This window comes from Centropristis striata, chromosome 8 (genome assembly GCF_030273125.1).
Source record: "Centropristis striata isolate RG_2023a ecotype Rhode Island chromosome 8, C.striata_1.0, whole genome shotgun sequence".
Lineage (NCBI taxonomy): Eukaryota > Metazoa > Chordata > Actinopteri > Perciformes > Serranidae > Centropristis > Centropristis striata.
The window spans coordinates 27,754,733-27,771,017 of record NC_081524.1 but is presented as its reverse complement, the minus strand read 5'-3'; the positions used below and the strand labels follow the sequence as shown (position 1 = coordinate 27,771,017).

At 36.3% G+C, this 16,285-nt stretch overlaps 1 protein-coding gene across 2 annotated transcripts; it reads right to left on the bottom strand.

The window, feature by feature from the left end:
• Positions 1-8,470: 8,470 nt before the first annotated feature.
• LOC131976591 (zinc finger protein 706) lies at positions 8,471-12,452 on the bottom strand. Of its 2 annotated transcripts, none has more exons than XR_009394812.1 (2): positions 10,268-10,409; positions 8,471-9,817 (listed from the first exon to the last, which is right to left on the bottom strand). XR_009394812.1 is itself a non-coding variant. In XM_059339692.1 (2 exons), the coding sequence occupies exons 1-2, from the start codon at positions 12,450-12,452 to the stop codon at positions 9,722-9,724; spliced, it is 231 nt and encodes a 76-aa protein (XP_059195675.1). In that variant the 3' UTR covers positions 8,471-9,721. The 2 variants fall into 2 exon arrangements, 1 of the variants encoding a protein (XP_059195675.1); XM_059339692.1 differs by lacking the exon at positions 10,268-10,409 and adding an exon at positions 12,318-12,452.
• Positions 12,453-16,285: the final 3,833 nt, after the last annotated feature.

The window sequence follows — 16,285 nt, the reverse complement described above, 5'->3', positions numbered from 1 at the left end:
GGGCTGACGTCAAACGTTACCAAGGCAACCGAACACGAGACATTGTGGGAGGTGTAGTCCGCTTCCCTCCATTACGATTACGAGAAGATGATGACAAATGATCGCAAATAATGTAGTCCGTCTTAGCATATTTTGAGTTCAAACTCTTAAATGTAATTAAGTTACAATTCCAAATGCATTACAAGCACATCTGATTAAATTCAATGTGTCATGGTGTTGCATCATTTGTTGCAATACAAATTTATGAAAACATCAACTTGTAACCGAAGCCGGCTCCACGCTGGGGCAAGAGGGGGCAGAGCCCCCTTAAATAAATGTCTTGCCCCCGCAAATCAAAATTTTTGAAGTTGAGAAAGCACATTTTAATATACTTACTACAAAATTAATATACATTACAATTTGACAAAATTATCTGCAGTAGCCGAAAAATATGCAGAAAAAGGGACACACGACACATGATTGTTGATTGAAATCTGGATGAAGGATGTTTTATTTTATTTTTATTTTTCAGTTTCCCCCCCTGAGGGATTGCCACCTTATTGTGGTCAGGGGGTTTGCGTGCCTCAGTGACCTTAAGAGTGATACCAGCAGGAGCTTAGTCTTCAGGTGGGACACCCAAGTTGGACAGGTCTGAAGGTAGAGGCCTGAAAAAGTGCAAAAAGTGCAATCCACATTTTAGACCCCTTTTAATGAAAAAAGCATCGTTACTATAAGCACAGAAAAAAAAGTGCTGGAGCGTGATGTGTACACATGATGCCCCCTTCACATTTCTGACTGCCCCCTCATATATGCCTGCCTAGAACCGGCCCTGCTTGTAACTGATATGTAAGTCAACATCAAATCCAACAACTTTCATTTTTCAAAATATTGCAAGCCTTGAATTAAATACCGCCCATGATATGGGTCCTGTGACATAGATCATAGTTGTATGGAGCTGATTGGTGATGGGGTCATTTTTTATGTAGAGTCCACAAAGCTCCTAAGACAGCAAAGTGATATTTCTCTAACAAAATAAGATATTGTTTTTTTCCACACAGTGATGAAATTGTGTCTGGAATAGCTGGAGATGCTGAGGGCATCACAAACTAGAACACAGGACACAGTGCTACAGTATATCTTGCCTAATAGAAACTACTATTTCTGCATTCTGGTTAGTTTCCAAGGGGAGAGAGTGAAGCTATTTTTGCCCTGTCACATGTTTTCCCCTTGGGCCAAGATTTCAAGCTTGTAACCTATTTAAGGGCAGATCAGATAGTGTCGGCTGTAGAAATGCACAGGCACCAGTGCAAAAAGAAAAGAAAAAAGAATGTGATCCTTCTCTCAGTTGTTAAGGTGTGGTGAGGCAAACTAGGTTTTAAAGACCACATTAACGGTAAGGTGAGTTCTCATTCAGGCACACACACACAGAAACACACACACACACACACACACACACACACACACACACACACACACACACACACACAAACAAATTGCTACCAGAGCTCGACTGTTTCTCAGCAACATACTAAGATTTATCAATCAAGTTGAATGGCTGAACATTAATTTAAATAATTCAGTGTTTGTTCTGTGAGAACCGCACCAGATTCTGTATTCTATAACATAAAAATATCTGTTCTTAACCAAATGAAGCCCCATGCGTCATGAGGAAATAAAAAGAAAAGTCTATAGAGCCCCAAATCCAAAATGGCTGCCATCGACCATTTTGGAAATTATCTTTTCGATGGTTTGGCCTACAATACTGAATAATATGTGGTTTATGGGGTATTTTGGGGTTGTGGAATTCTTAACTGTTTTAATGATTTTACCCATTTTTTTAAATCTAAGATGGCTACCAATTTTCAGCTCTGTATCGTTAGTTTATTAAACACATCATAGAGCCTTCATATTAGGCTCTAATTTGAGCCCTGCTTGTGCTGACTCGAGTTATGGGCATGATCACAAATGAAAATCTGATGTCAATGGTCACCTAATTACTGGAGATGACCAAACTAATATCTGAATGAATTCAGTTAAATTTAAAGGAAAAGGTGTTTACTGTAATGCATCGACATACATTTGAATATCAATGTCCACTTTTTTGAGGTACAAGGAATTGGTTAAATTATAGTTATTTAACTAATACACCAAAACTCTTCATCTGAAGCTGTTGTTTTCCCACAGTCACTTCTCACATCATCTCTATTTTTCTCATCTGAACAGTAAATCGGTCCGAACTGTTGCAGGTGGTGGCACAAACTGAAGAAGAATAGACACAAAAATAGCTCATAAGAATTTAATCTAAGAGCTGATATCTAGCCATTTTCTACGGAGCTGAAAAAAAAGATGGGTGAAAAAAAAAAAAATGATGGGTGAAAAAAAAAAAAAGGACGTACGGAGCCCCCCAGGGGACAGGGGGGAAAAAAAGATGGGTGAAAAAAAAAAAAAAATGATGGGTGAAAAAAAAAAATGATGGGTGAAAAAAAAAAAGGACGGACTTTTGCGAGATCCGGAGATACTTTTGCGAGATCCCGAGATAGCTTTGCGAGATCCCGAGATAGTTTTGCGAGATCCTGAGATACTTTTGCGAGATCCCGAGATAGTTTTGCGAGATCCTGAGATAGTTTTGCGAGATCCCGAGATACTGACGAAAGAAGAGGAGCAATGGAGGAGCGATATTCGCCTATTTTCCGGCATTCTAACTGGAATAGCGTCACGAAAACCGCACCAATTTCCCCCAGGATGGTTTTATTTTGTACAGAAAACTAAGACTGACATTTCACAGGCTTGATCAACTCACCAAAATCAGCGAGTCTGGCGAAAGATTAAAGTAACCGGGCCGAATATACGTCCTAGTGCCCAACTGCAGCCAGAGTGCTTAGGGACCGTCGCAAAAGTGCAACGTCTTTCTTTTCTATTTTTAATAACTCACCGGAAATTCATCTAATAAACACCAAACGACTTCTGATGTGTTCATGAACTCACTGTGGACTTCCCACACCCTTTATTTTCAATACACACCTTTTCAATTCCTTTTATTCAGTGTGTACAATATTTAAGCCTTTTATTTTGTAATTGCTCTCTTGTTTTTATAGATATCAACACCAAACCACTTCTGATGTGTTCATGAATTCATTGTGGATTCCCCACATCCTTTATTGTCGTTAAACAAACACTTTAAATTTCAGAAACCATTCCTTCCAGTGTGTCACCAATCATAAGACATCTGTAAGACAATGAATAAAAATGTAATTTACGTATTTAATTACTGTGCAGCCCAATTTATATATGACTATGTTCAACAAAAGACAAAGACTGCTCTTAGTATTTTAACTCCTCACTATTGCTTGCTATAATTGTTCTCGATTTTCTGTTTTGGAAAGCATCACGAGCTGATGGTCAAGTACAGATGCATACTTGTGGCTGTAGTAATCATATTTTTGTTTATTCACTTTGCTTTAACAGCTTGCAATTAATGCTAAACTACCTGAAAGGTTGTATGTGTCATGCTTGAATGACAATTTGCATGCTTGACCTGAATTAACAGCAGAAATTTTGAAGAAAAAGAACAGTGAAGTCAAAATAAAAAATGAGAAATGTAAAGAAATGAATGATGTCTAAGAATCTTGTAAGGGTTTTAAAGGAAAGCAAGAAGCTGTGGAAACTTCATAGTGAGTTCATGAACACATCAGAAGTCGTTTGGTATTTATTAGATGAATTTCCAGTGAGTTATTAAAAATAGAAAAGAAAGACGTTGCACTTTTGCGGCGGTCCCTAAGCACTCTGGCTGCCGTTGGGCACTAGGACATATATTCGGCCCGGTTACTTTAATCTTCCGCCAGACTCGCTGATTTTGGTGAGTTGATCAAGCCTGTGAAATGTCAGTCTTAGTTTTCTGTACAAAATAAAACCATCCTGGGGGAAATTGGTGCGGTTTTCGTGACGCTATTCCAGTTAGAACGCCGGAAAATAGGTGAATATCGCTCCTCCATTGCTCCTCTTCTTTCGTCAGTATCTCGGGATCTCGCAAAAGTATCTCAGGATCTCGCAAAAGTATCTCGGGATCTCGCAAAAGTATCTCAGGATCTCGCAAAAGTATCTCGGGATCTCGCAAAAGTATCTTGGGATCTCGCAAAAGTATCTCAGGATCTCGCAAAAGTCCGTCCTTTTTTTTTTTCACCCATCATTTTTTTTTTTCACCCATCCTTTTTTTTTTTTTTTCACCCATCTTTTTTTTTTCCCGTGTCCCCTGGGGGGCTCCGTAATTTTCCATGGTTTTCTTGATAATAACCAAAATCATTATCAAGAAAACCATGGAAGATGGCGAGATATCAGCTCTTAAATTAAACTCTTATGAGATATTTTTGTTGTCAAAATGAAAAAGATTTTTAACATCTCCATTACATCCCTCTCCCATTGGTCATGGAGGGAACTTATGAATGGGAAATGCCTACCCGCGTGTCACACTCTTTCCCTCTTGCCGCAACATCTTACAATAAGTGTGTGAGCTGCCCAGGACCACTACACTGTAATAAGTTATTCTGTAGTCATTTCATTTTACTTAATATATTTGATAAAATGTATTAAATATAAACGCGTCCTTGATTTGTTGTTGTTTTAGTAACTTTAATATAAAAATGTTTGAGATAGAATCTACTTATTTTGATCACATTAAATATAATCTTTATGTGTATGTAATTCTAGCTATTGTTTATCTTTTTTTTTTTCTTTTTTTTTTTTTACAGTGTAGTGATATTAGTGATCCATTAGTGATATCCAGTGCAGATGTGTGCAGATCTGGACCTGATGCCATTGCTGGCTGAACTTTCCTGCTGTGTGCAGACCAACTAGCAGGTGTCTTCACAAACCTTTTCAACATATCACTGCACCAGTTTGTAGTACCCACATTTACATGTTCCCCAAAAAGATCAAAGCCATTTACCTGAATGACTACAGCCGAGTAGCACTCACCTCCACCAAGGTGCTTTGAGCAGTTAGTCAAAATCATTCATCATCTCCTCCCTCCCTGACTTTCCAACATGTTGTTTAGGCTTGATTCATTCATTTCTTAGGGTAGGACATATATGTGCATATACACAGTACACTTTTAGCCTTTTTCTTAGAGTTTCTTCACTCAGAGCAACTCTGAGAAGCTTTATTTTTGTTTTTGTTTTTATTATATTTTTGGCTTTGCAAACCCAAAAAACAAAATAACAGGTTTGCTTGACCTAAAGTGAAAACTGTGACAACATCACTGGTTGTGCTTTACCGGTCGGAAAGAGAAGATGGAGAAGACAACAATGGATAAGTCAAGTGAGAAATTGTAGGGGGGGGAAGAGAGTCAGCGGTCTTATTAATATAAAGTAAATATGTGTAATAACAGATCACAAGGTAAGAGGTCCTCAGCTGGTTTGCTAGATCACAACAAGGTTCCAAAAACCCTGAATGGAACTGGGTCAAGAACTAGAGCTAATTTAGTAGAGAAGGAGTCTTAGAGTGACGTCTGGGCTCTTGGTCACCTGCCCCACCAACGTTTTTTTTGCCCAGTTACCCTGTTTGATTGGATGGCCATCTGTAAGAAGAGACCTGGTTGTTCCATGTAATTCTTGCCTTGATTTTTGTCCTGACATGCACTGTGAATTATGAAGTGGTCTAATCAACTCAATTTGCCACAGGTGAAGTCCAATGAAGTTCTGGGCTTAGGATAATTAGACCTTCCTATAACTAACTATACTAACTATACGGAAGGACCTGAAAGTATCTAAGTAGCAGCTATGATTAGAGCTGGTAGAAGTTCCTTAATGCTAAGGAAGGATATTTTAATGCTTCCTTTCTCATCGTCTTTGACATAGTGAACACAGTAACGTCCTTTATGTAAGAAAGCATGGCCCACAATTCTGTGTGGCAGCAGCAATTCAAGTGACACGCCATTTGGTTGTTTATGGAATCAAATGAAATGCATATCTTGCATCAATTAAACAATTATTTCCATGTGATCATACTAATTAGGATTCACAGTGATACAGGAGGGTGAGTGTTAACAACTATTCTCAATGTGATAACCACTTTGTTTCACTTTTGTGACTGGTAGCCTATACGGCTGTTTTTATTTAAATTAAGCAAGTCCCACAGTGAGTAAAACTGCAGTATTACAGCAGCAAAGGGGATAACCCAATAAATAAATATAATATAAGAAAAGTATAGCCTCATAAGGAGACAGACTGAACAGTTCAATTAACAGTATTGCATGATTTAATTGGCAGTTTTGGTATGTGTTGTCTGTTGAGAGCAGTGCTGATTGTACGTCAGGAGCAGGAGGGAAGTACCTGCAGTATCTCTCCTCCAGTAACAGCCTGTCACTGAAGCAGCGCTTTATAACACGTGCATGAAACAACACAGTAAGATCACATTTAGGTAAAGTATGAAAGACGCCTAGTTTCCATTCCATCTTCTGATCTTTGCAGTTTCACCATAGTAGACCCATGTCAACAACATCTGTGGCATGACCAACATGGTCTCACAGAAATCTGTGAAATAGCCACGGAATCGCTCAAATTTCCGTGAAACTGACACGGATTTCGCTACATTGCAAGTTAATGACAGTCATATCCCGTGGCTATTCCAACATACAAAGTGATTATGTACATTCACTGAGTGAAGATTTAGAAAATAAAACATATATTTCTCGCTAGAAATGTGATCAAAATCCATTTTTATGCAGAAACTAAGTCAAAATATTGATTTTTCACTAAAAATGAGAGAACTGTCCGCCATGTTTTTTGTTCTGACCGCTGGGACCTTCAAAGTCACGTGACTTGGAACAAACCAATAGCCACGGGATATGACTGTCATTAACTTGCATTGTAGCGAAATCCGTGTCAGTTTCACGGAAATTTGAGCGATTCCGTGGCTATTCCACGGATTTTGAGTTAAGCGAAATCCGTGGCTATTTCACGGATTTCTGTGAAACCAGGTTGGGCATGACTATGGAGCCCAAAGTGCTGTCAGAGCCTCTTAGCAATTCAGTTGTCTTTTCTTTATTCCTTATGAATACTCCCATTTTCACTTGACTTTATTACGCTTCCATCGAGGTCAAGAAAAAACGTTTAGGAGGACCTAGGGGTTATTTCTTTGACTATTCGACCTTTACCCTGGACACACTCAAAGGTGATTAAAGCAAACAGGTAACACCAGACCACAGTTTGGAGTGCCCGAACAAAGGGTCTACATTTACATATAATAGACAGATTTCAGTTCAAAAAATGTTTTCACTTGATTTACACTCAATAACTTGGGTTATTAGTGTGGTATTAGTACTTTTACTGAAGTAAAGGATCTGAACACTTCTTCCACCACTGTCTTTTTTACTTCTTTACTTTTTTTTACATTATTTTTTTTTTTTTAAATTATATTTAAATTTCTGGACAATTCGCATGCGCGGGAAATGCAGAAAAAATAAATGTAAAAAAGACAGTGGTGGAAGAAGTGTTCAGATCCTTTACTTCAGTAAAAGTACTAATACCACACTGTGAAATGACTCCACTCCGCTCATTTTAACTACCTAATAAACTTTTAAGTGGTTTAATTTATAAAAATGGGTAATCATTTTAAATGTATCATGTTTTTCATTTTAAATCTTGACCTGAAAAGTAACTAAAGCTGTCAGCTAAATGTAGAGGAATAAAAAGTACAATATATGTCTCAAAATGTCGTGGAGTAGAAGTATAAAGTTACATAAAATGTACATAAAAGTACCTCAAAATTTTACTTTAAGTCCAGTACTTGAGTAAATGTACATAGTTACTTTCCACCATTGCTACCTGCCTCTTCTAACTTATACATATCAGTTAAGAGTCCTCCTTCAGAAACTGTATGAGGATTAAAGGGATAGTTTGTGCATTATTATACAAAACTTGGTACAATTATTGTCAATGCCCTCCTGAGGATAACCCCTGTAAGGTTTTATTGATTGGCCCCTAGGTGGCACTGTGGTGGCAGTCTAATTTCATATTTGGTACCGTGGCCACACTATAAAACTTAAGGCAATGAAATTCATAGGCGTGGTACAGACTGGCCCCTGTAACGCACACACCCCGACGGCAGCATGCCCCGACACGCGTGTACTGCGAGGGCCCGTTCAGTACTGCTTGTTTGATTATGGGATTTAGAGCACCAACTGAAAGGACTAAAGAGCAGGGGTTGATGAGGAAGTGTGATTCATTGTGCTGATATATACTGTAATTTCTACCTTCATCGCATGGCGCACATGAGTGTTCACTGTATTATGATAGTGGTTATAATGGTTTCAACCAGGTGAGGTCCGAATAAGCACTAGACTACTAATCTGCACAGTAATTAGGAGCTCAAAAGGCCAATAAACACCTAAAAAAATAAAAATTGACTTAAAACAAACACACATACAAATAAAAAATGTAAGAAATGTGGAAAATTCGACATGATAAACAAACACACAACTTAGAAATAGTTCATACAAAAGTAACACCTTTATTAAAAAGCTTATAACATTTTGAAACAAAGAAATTATTATTACAAAAGTAAAAAACATGGCTGTCTGTCAGTCTGGACTTTAGTACAGCGATACAACAATAGTGGTTAATGACCAGTCTGTCCAAGAGTATTCAAAATAATTCCTTTATATAAAGTAACTGTCTGTTAGCATGCTAGGAAAATACACCAATAAAAATAAGAACCTAAACTAACATACAGTGTAGACATTAACTGTAGGTTAAGAGTTGAAATACTTCTGCACTACCATGACAACATGTAAGAGTGTGAGACTGCACTTGGGATTGTTTTAACATATGCAGTACACAGTGTGAGACTATAAAATACTACAGTAGTGCACACAATTGTGCCACATACATGTTACACTAATAAACTGTGAGTAGATTGTTAATGTTATCATTTCCAACACCCAGTGCAAACCACATTTTCATGCCAATTCACTCAACAGACACCTTCTAACTTGATAAAAAAAATAAAAATGTTTTATGCAGTTATACCACTGCTAATTGTGCCATTGAAGGGTTTGCTGTGAGTAGACTCACAGTGCCCTCTCTGGTCCACTTTTATGACTCACATGCACATGAGAAAGTTACACAGTAGACATGAACTAGAAACGTCATTAAAACCCTAAAGTAGATGCAATGCACAATTTCAGTACCCGTGTAGCACATTATGTTTAATATATACTTCATATCAACATACACTATAGACCACAGTCTTGACATTAAATAATAATCAGTGCAGATCAGAAGTAAATCTGTGTTTTGAATTAGTGTCTTTCCAATCACACTATAAACTCCAGTCATTCTGAACAAGCTATAATTGTGAGCCCAACCCTGGCACATTAAAAATAACTTTCAGTTTTTTGACTGAAAGTTGTTGTTTTTTTAAAACATTTCCCTCTATATTCCAAGTCTGTCCTGAAACAGTGGGAGACCTGAGATGGTGTAATAGTGGTAGGGCCCATGGACAAGATGGTGTTTTGAGCATAACATTTTGAAATTATCAAATAGAAATACTGCATACATTAATTAATTAATTATCCTTAACTGCTTATCTGAAATACTGCATACAGTCAAAGATAAAACAAATAGCCAAAATAGTGTCTGCTGTGTGTCTACTACTTCAGCATGAGCAAGTGAGGATAGCTAAAAATACAATTTTGGAAAAAACAAACAACGCTCATACATCAATAACTAAATTAAGCATTGTTCCATTAGGCCTCCACATCGACCAACTCTGGGGGCATTGAAGACTTTGGATGTTTGCTTTCAAAATGCTGCTTAAAGGTCTTCGGGTCAGGCATTTGTGTCTGAAAGTGTAGGAAAGAAGCCATTACAAAAGCTACATTGAACACACAGCGCCTTTACCTCAAAATTTTGCCAACTTTAAGACTAGTTTTGCGTTTCCCTAATGAGGCGAGCTTTCCATTCCAAATCTCCTGAGATATGTCTTCTGTATCCAGCCTCTCATTTGCACTTTGGTCCTCACTGCATTCATGATCATACTAATGTTGGTCAGCAAATTTATACTTAGAAAGTTGTTTTATTTTCCTTGTAAGGCTCAAAATATGCTTTTTCTTTATTTTTAAAAAATTATTTTCAACTTTGTAGCTTAATACTGACGACATACTAGGGGTGGGGGAAAAAATCGATACAGCATAGTATTGCAATGTTTTGTGTGGCGATATATATCAATTCAACGACAATGAAAGAACACATACGTAATTATGTAGTAAAAAAATAAAAAGTGTTTAACAAACCAGAATGTTTTATATTTCAGATTCTTCACAGTATCCACCTCTTGCTTGATGACAGTTTAACACACTTCTGTTATTCTCTCAGTGAGATTCATGAGCTGCTCACCTGGATGGTTTTCAGTTAACAGGTGCGTCTCGTCAAGAGGTAATTTGTGAAATTTCTTGCCTTCTTAATGTGTTTGATACCATCAAAGCAAAAGGTTAAAGGCTACTTTGAAGAATGTAAAATATAAAACTTTCTGGTTTGTTTGACACATTTTTGTTCACTACATAATTCCATGTGTTCTATTATAGTTATTATAAGTTATTATAGTATTATTTTAAATATTAATATACAATGTGGAAAATAATTAAAAAAAAGAAATGCTGTGCCCAAACTTTTAACTGGTAGTGTAGGTAAGATGCACGTTGTCAGTAATCACTAGGACAACATATATATTACTTCATAGGCTGCCAACCCCTGGAAGAGATTTATTTAAATATCATCTTTAAAATGTGGATCTACAGTCAATTTTAACATGAAGATATGGGAAATACTCACCCTTGAATGAATGTAATCCTACTGCTACCAAAGTAATGTAAAGCAACATCAGTGCAGACCCTTTATATCTTGGACACCACCTGTTAGGATTTCTCCCTTCTGATTGCTGCTACAGAACACTGTACACCAAAACCACCAGATACAAAGTTTCTTTGCAGCCCTTCATATTGACAAACAGTTAACATCAATCAAAGAATCCCTGTGCAATAACCCTATAACAGCGAGCAGCCACTTTACCAGTTAAGCATACACTTCTTACTGTCATATAACCTACCTCATTCATATAAAGCAACCTGTTACATAAAGTACTCCATAGTTATTCGAAACCCATTGCACTTCGAACCATTGCAGAACTTCACATATTACTGTTTACAAATTTCAGTGTTCTTGTTTTTAGATGGACTCTATATTGATTTTTTTCATATTTGCACATAGTAGAAACAAAAGAGGACAAACTAAATGAGTCAAATGTTTTGTATGTGTGTGTAACTACGGTGTGTACACACTTACATGGTCATTAAAGCTGATTCAGATTTTCTATAAAGCAGATAAGGAGTTGAAATGCACAGATGATACAGCATTACCCAGATGTGCCGATCAAACAACTAAAAATCGCAACACCTATACTACCATACTATTTAAGATGCTAGAATAATATATGTAACAATACACAGTATGTCAAATGCAGAATGCTAAAAGTACCACAATGTCCTACTACATCCATTTTGCAGTATGCAATCCAGCCTGCTTTTCTGGCTATCCATACCCCAAGTTTTCTGCACAGCATATATGAGCTACAGGGTCAAAGTTCAAGGCGCCATGTTTTGATGAAGTAGTATCTCCAGTTGTATGCATACTGCAATTTCATACTTTGTTAGGGAAGCTGGAGTACATGCTAAAAACGAAAATGCGATTTGGAATGCAGTTCAAGTTGTTGGAGGTGTTTCACTCAAATAACATTTCTCTACAAATGTGGAGAAACACCAACACGCCGCTCTCATGTTATACACAACTCTTTCTCTTTGTTGCTGTTGTAGCTGACTGGGAACCTGCAGGCGGGCCTTTGCAGTTTCTTTTGCACTTGCCTTGGTGTGACTCACAGGCCAGTCTGGTGTTGTGCTAACCTCTGTTGCACATGTTGCTAAAGTGTCCGAACGGACACATTTTTATATTATTATTAATTATTATAGTCCCCCAAAGTTTAAACAGGCAGGGTCAGTAGATCAAGTAAGTCAGCTTCAGCTTATTTTAACTGACTGGTTTGAGCAGCACTGCAGGGCTAAAATGATATGTGATGTGAGATGAACTGGTACTTGTCTTGCCTTTTTTGGCACATACACAAAAAACTCTCATTCTTGAGAAAAATATGTCATGTATCTCAGCACTGGAAGGAAGGCATGTCGCCCCTTTGCCTACCACCCATCTACTGATTTCCATCCTAACTTCATGGTTAAATAATACCAAGCTCATAAATGAGTAATTCTTCTCTGTGTTTTCCACCTAAGCACATACCCGGCACACAGTGCACGTGTATACTAAAGCAGCCTTAGCTGCTGCCTTCTGGTCATGGCCTTTGCTCTTCTTGATGTCTGCCTGCTTTTTGGCATTCTTCTGCTGGGACTGGAACTTCTGGTGCCCACGGGCCATATCTGATGCTATACCTGAAGAAATTAAACAGAAATTTGATCAGTACAACACCATGAAGAAGGTGATGAGCCATAAACTACAAAAGAATATAAAACATAGTACCTTCTGAAAAGGAAATGTAAAGGAAAACTTAAAGCACAGAGGTATTGAAAGACGCACACACTGGAAACACAAAGCAGTTACACCAGTTGAGGCTTAAAGTATAGCAACCTTGATGATTAAGAATCTAAGGATAGGTGTCTTATAGGATCAATAGACTTTAAAATGTGCAAGACAGCAGTGGCTGTGAATCATCTTGGCGAACTAGGTTAATTACCACTATTTGGGTCACATGGATGAGGCAATTAACTTGGAAATTTCCCCAAAGAAAATCAGACTGCACATATTCAAAGTAGTTATAGACAGAATAGTATAACTAGGTCAGTGAGATGTTTATATGAACTTTAGTGAAGGGGGAGAGACTGTTATTCTGTCAATACATTAGTGTAAATCAGAAATCCCCCCCCAAAACTCTGTTTGTTTGCGTGTGTCAAAAAGAATTACCCATTGCTCTCTTCGCTTCGAACTTTATGCAACCTTTTCCCCTAAAAATGCTAAGCACCCATGTACATTGGGGGTGATGTGAGGTCATTGTCCGAAATGTACTGCTCTCCAGTGGTGGAAGAAGTATTCAGATATTTTATTTAAAAAAAAGTACTAGTACTACACTGTGAAATTACTCCACTACAAATAAAAGTCCTGCATTTGAAACATACTTAAGTACAAAGGTATCAGCATCAAAATGTACATAAAGTTTCAAAAGTAAAAGTACTCGATATGCTGAATGAACCCACTCAAATTGTTTTATATGTTCAAAATATATGATTACATTATTGTTATTATTATTGGTGCATTTATGTAAGCAGCATTTTACTGCTGTCAATGTAGGGCTCATTTTAACTATTAAATAAACTTTATGTGGTTTAATTCATAAACATGAATGATCAATTTAAATTGATCAGGTTTTATGTTAAATCTCGACCTGAAATGTCAAAATTGTTTTTTTTGTTGCCTAAATCATCTCATGACACCGGTCACCTATGGTAAAATCACCTACATCCTCAGTTGATCAGATCATGTGATTTTACCCCTTGAAGATCATCACTTCTTTGACAATTTGCCACATTCATAGGTATCAGATAAGAACCCAGCAAAGAAGAGCTAGAGGGAGATTGTTTAGTTATCAGTTTAGTTTATCAGTGTTTTATTGTTGAAACTAATATTGGTAACAATTTACTCTAAGGTGTCTACATAAGAGTGACATGAGCATGTCATAAACATGACATGGGATGTGTCATGAACATTAATGACACTTTGAAGTAACATTAATGTTACTGCATAGTTACATATGATAGTATAATAAGGGTCAGAGGGGGGGAAAAAAGAAAGAATAGGAAACAGAAAAGCAAAAAATTAAACTTTGGTGTGACAGACTTTGTAATCTTACATAAAAATTGAAAGTTCTAGTTATAAATGTTGTGACAGATTATTGGTTGAAAACATCTGAATGCATATTCATTATACATTTCTTATTAGTGATTAACTTAAGAGACTTAAAATAATAATTAACTTCAATCAAAAACAGCCTAAGTGATGGTGATGAATCTTGAAATTTACATTTATGGATGTGAAGTTTCCCTGAGAAAATAACAACCATAAAATAAATGAGTTACATTTTCAGGTTTGGTTTCACAAAAGGTACATTTGTTATCGCCGTCAAGGAATTTTGATATTTATGCCTTTGATGGGTATGTTAAGTAATAATTTAAAATCGAATTCTCTGATTTTATTTGTGACACAGAATTTAAAAGGAACAAGCCAGGCTTAAATCAATATCCATAAAAATAGCATTCCAAAAGAATTTCCCTCTACGTGTTATTTTCGTAGCATTGTGTCGTGACTTAAAAGTTCACAAATGCGCCTTGCTGGTGCTGTGTGAATATGGGTGGGATGGGAACATTTCTGACAGCACACAAACGCAGCATCAGTACCATTCTCTCAGGAAGAAGAGAAGACAATCACAGCAAGCAAGCAAGCAAACAGATGAATAAAAATAAACTACCAATGTATCAAAAGTTTATCAGCATTAAGCAGCACTTTACCTGTCCGAACATATTTGTATTTATATTTTGCATATCAAAACACATGTATTATACATATTTGCAATGGTGGAAAGTAACTAAGTACATTTACTCAAGTTCCGTACTTAGGTACAATTTTGTGGTATTTGTGCTTTACTTGCGTATTTCCATTTCATGTAACTTTATACTTCTACTCCACTAAATTTAGAGGCAAAATTGTACTTTTTACTTCATTACATTTAGCTGACAGCTTTAGTTACTTTTCAGGTCGAGATGTAACATAAAAATACATTTGAAGTGATTCGACTTTTTTTTATTTTTTTTAATCAAATCTCATAACAGTATATTAAGTAGTTAACATGAGCCCTATCTTGATAAAAATGTAATGCTGCTTACATAAATGCATCATAATATTAATCCAATAATTTTTTTTGAATATATAAAACAATCTCAATGGGTTCATTCTGCATAACAAGTAGTTTTACTTTCTATACTTTAAGTACATTTTGATTCTGATATGTTTGTACTTTTACTTGTAGTGGAATAATTACACAGTGTGGTATTAGCACTTTTACCTAAGTAAGGGATCTGAATACTTCTTCCACCACTGCATATGTGAATAAAATTTTCTGTCTGAATGGTGCAAAATGAAATGCCTACCACAAGGTGTCATCGTACAGACAACAATAAGACCAAACAATACCTTTACTCAGTCCAGCCACTTTACTTTCCCCCTACTGTATATTAACACTGGTAAATATAATAATGATAACAATAATATTGCCTCTCACATATGAGTCTATATTCAAATCTCAAATCTTACTATAAACAGGACTGTCATGGCCTACACTCCCAGAACATCATTATTATCTCCATCCACCAGGTAGGTAAAAAAAAGCTTTCCCGCTTGATTCCTTTGGAAGATTTGAATCAACGTTAAATAAGAATCTAGAAAAAATATCTGTTAGGGTCTGCTCTTAGTTTTAAAGTTCTTAGAAATAATATTTTGGCATCCCACACTGTCACATTAGGACCTGTGTACTGTAGGCTCCTGCTCTGTTGCAATTTTGTGTTGTATTGCATGTCCTCATCAGGTCTCTCTTGAAAATGAGACCCAGTGACTCAATGGAATATGTAAATAAAGGTTGAATAATAATAATAATAATAATAATAATAATAATAATAATAATAATAATAATAAAAAGCCATGGTTACACTGTTAATCATACATATAGTCTCATCAAATAAAAGGGAAGGGGTTCCTAGTAGACTTAGGTGGTTATGAAAAAAAAGTCTGATTTATATAATTTTTTGGAAAAGTCCTGTATATCTACATTCAAAAAATAATACTGCATATTACCTAATTCAATCAGTGCAACATTTTTATACTTAAAAATATTGAGTTGATCTGAAAGCTCTCAAATCGGTTAAACAAAACATGAGTATGAGTAAATGTAAGTAATATTTTCAAGTACGTCTGAATGAATTGACTTGGCTCAATTACCACATACATTGAGTAAATGTGTAAGTGAAATATTATGTTAACCATATTATATGGAAAACTGAGTAGAAATCACTAAACACACTGAGTAAATATAATTGAAAATATTTGTAGGATATAACTGCAAAATTGCTTTTGATTTACTTGAAAAAAATGTGTTGTACTGACTGATTTACACACATTGTACACTTATAATTATAAATATTTAAACA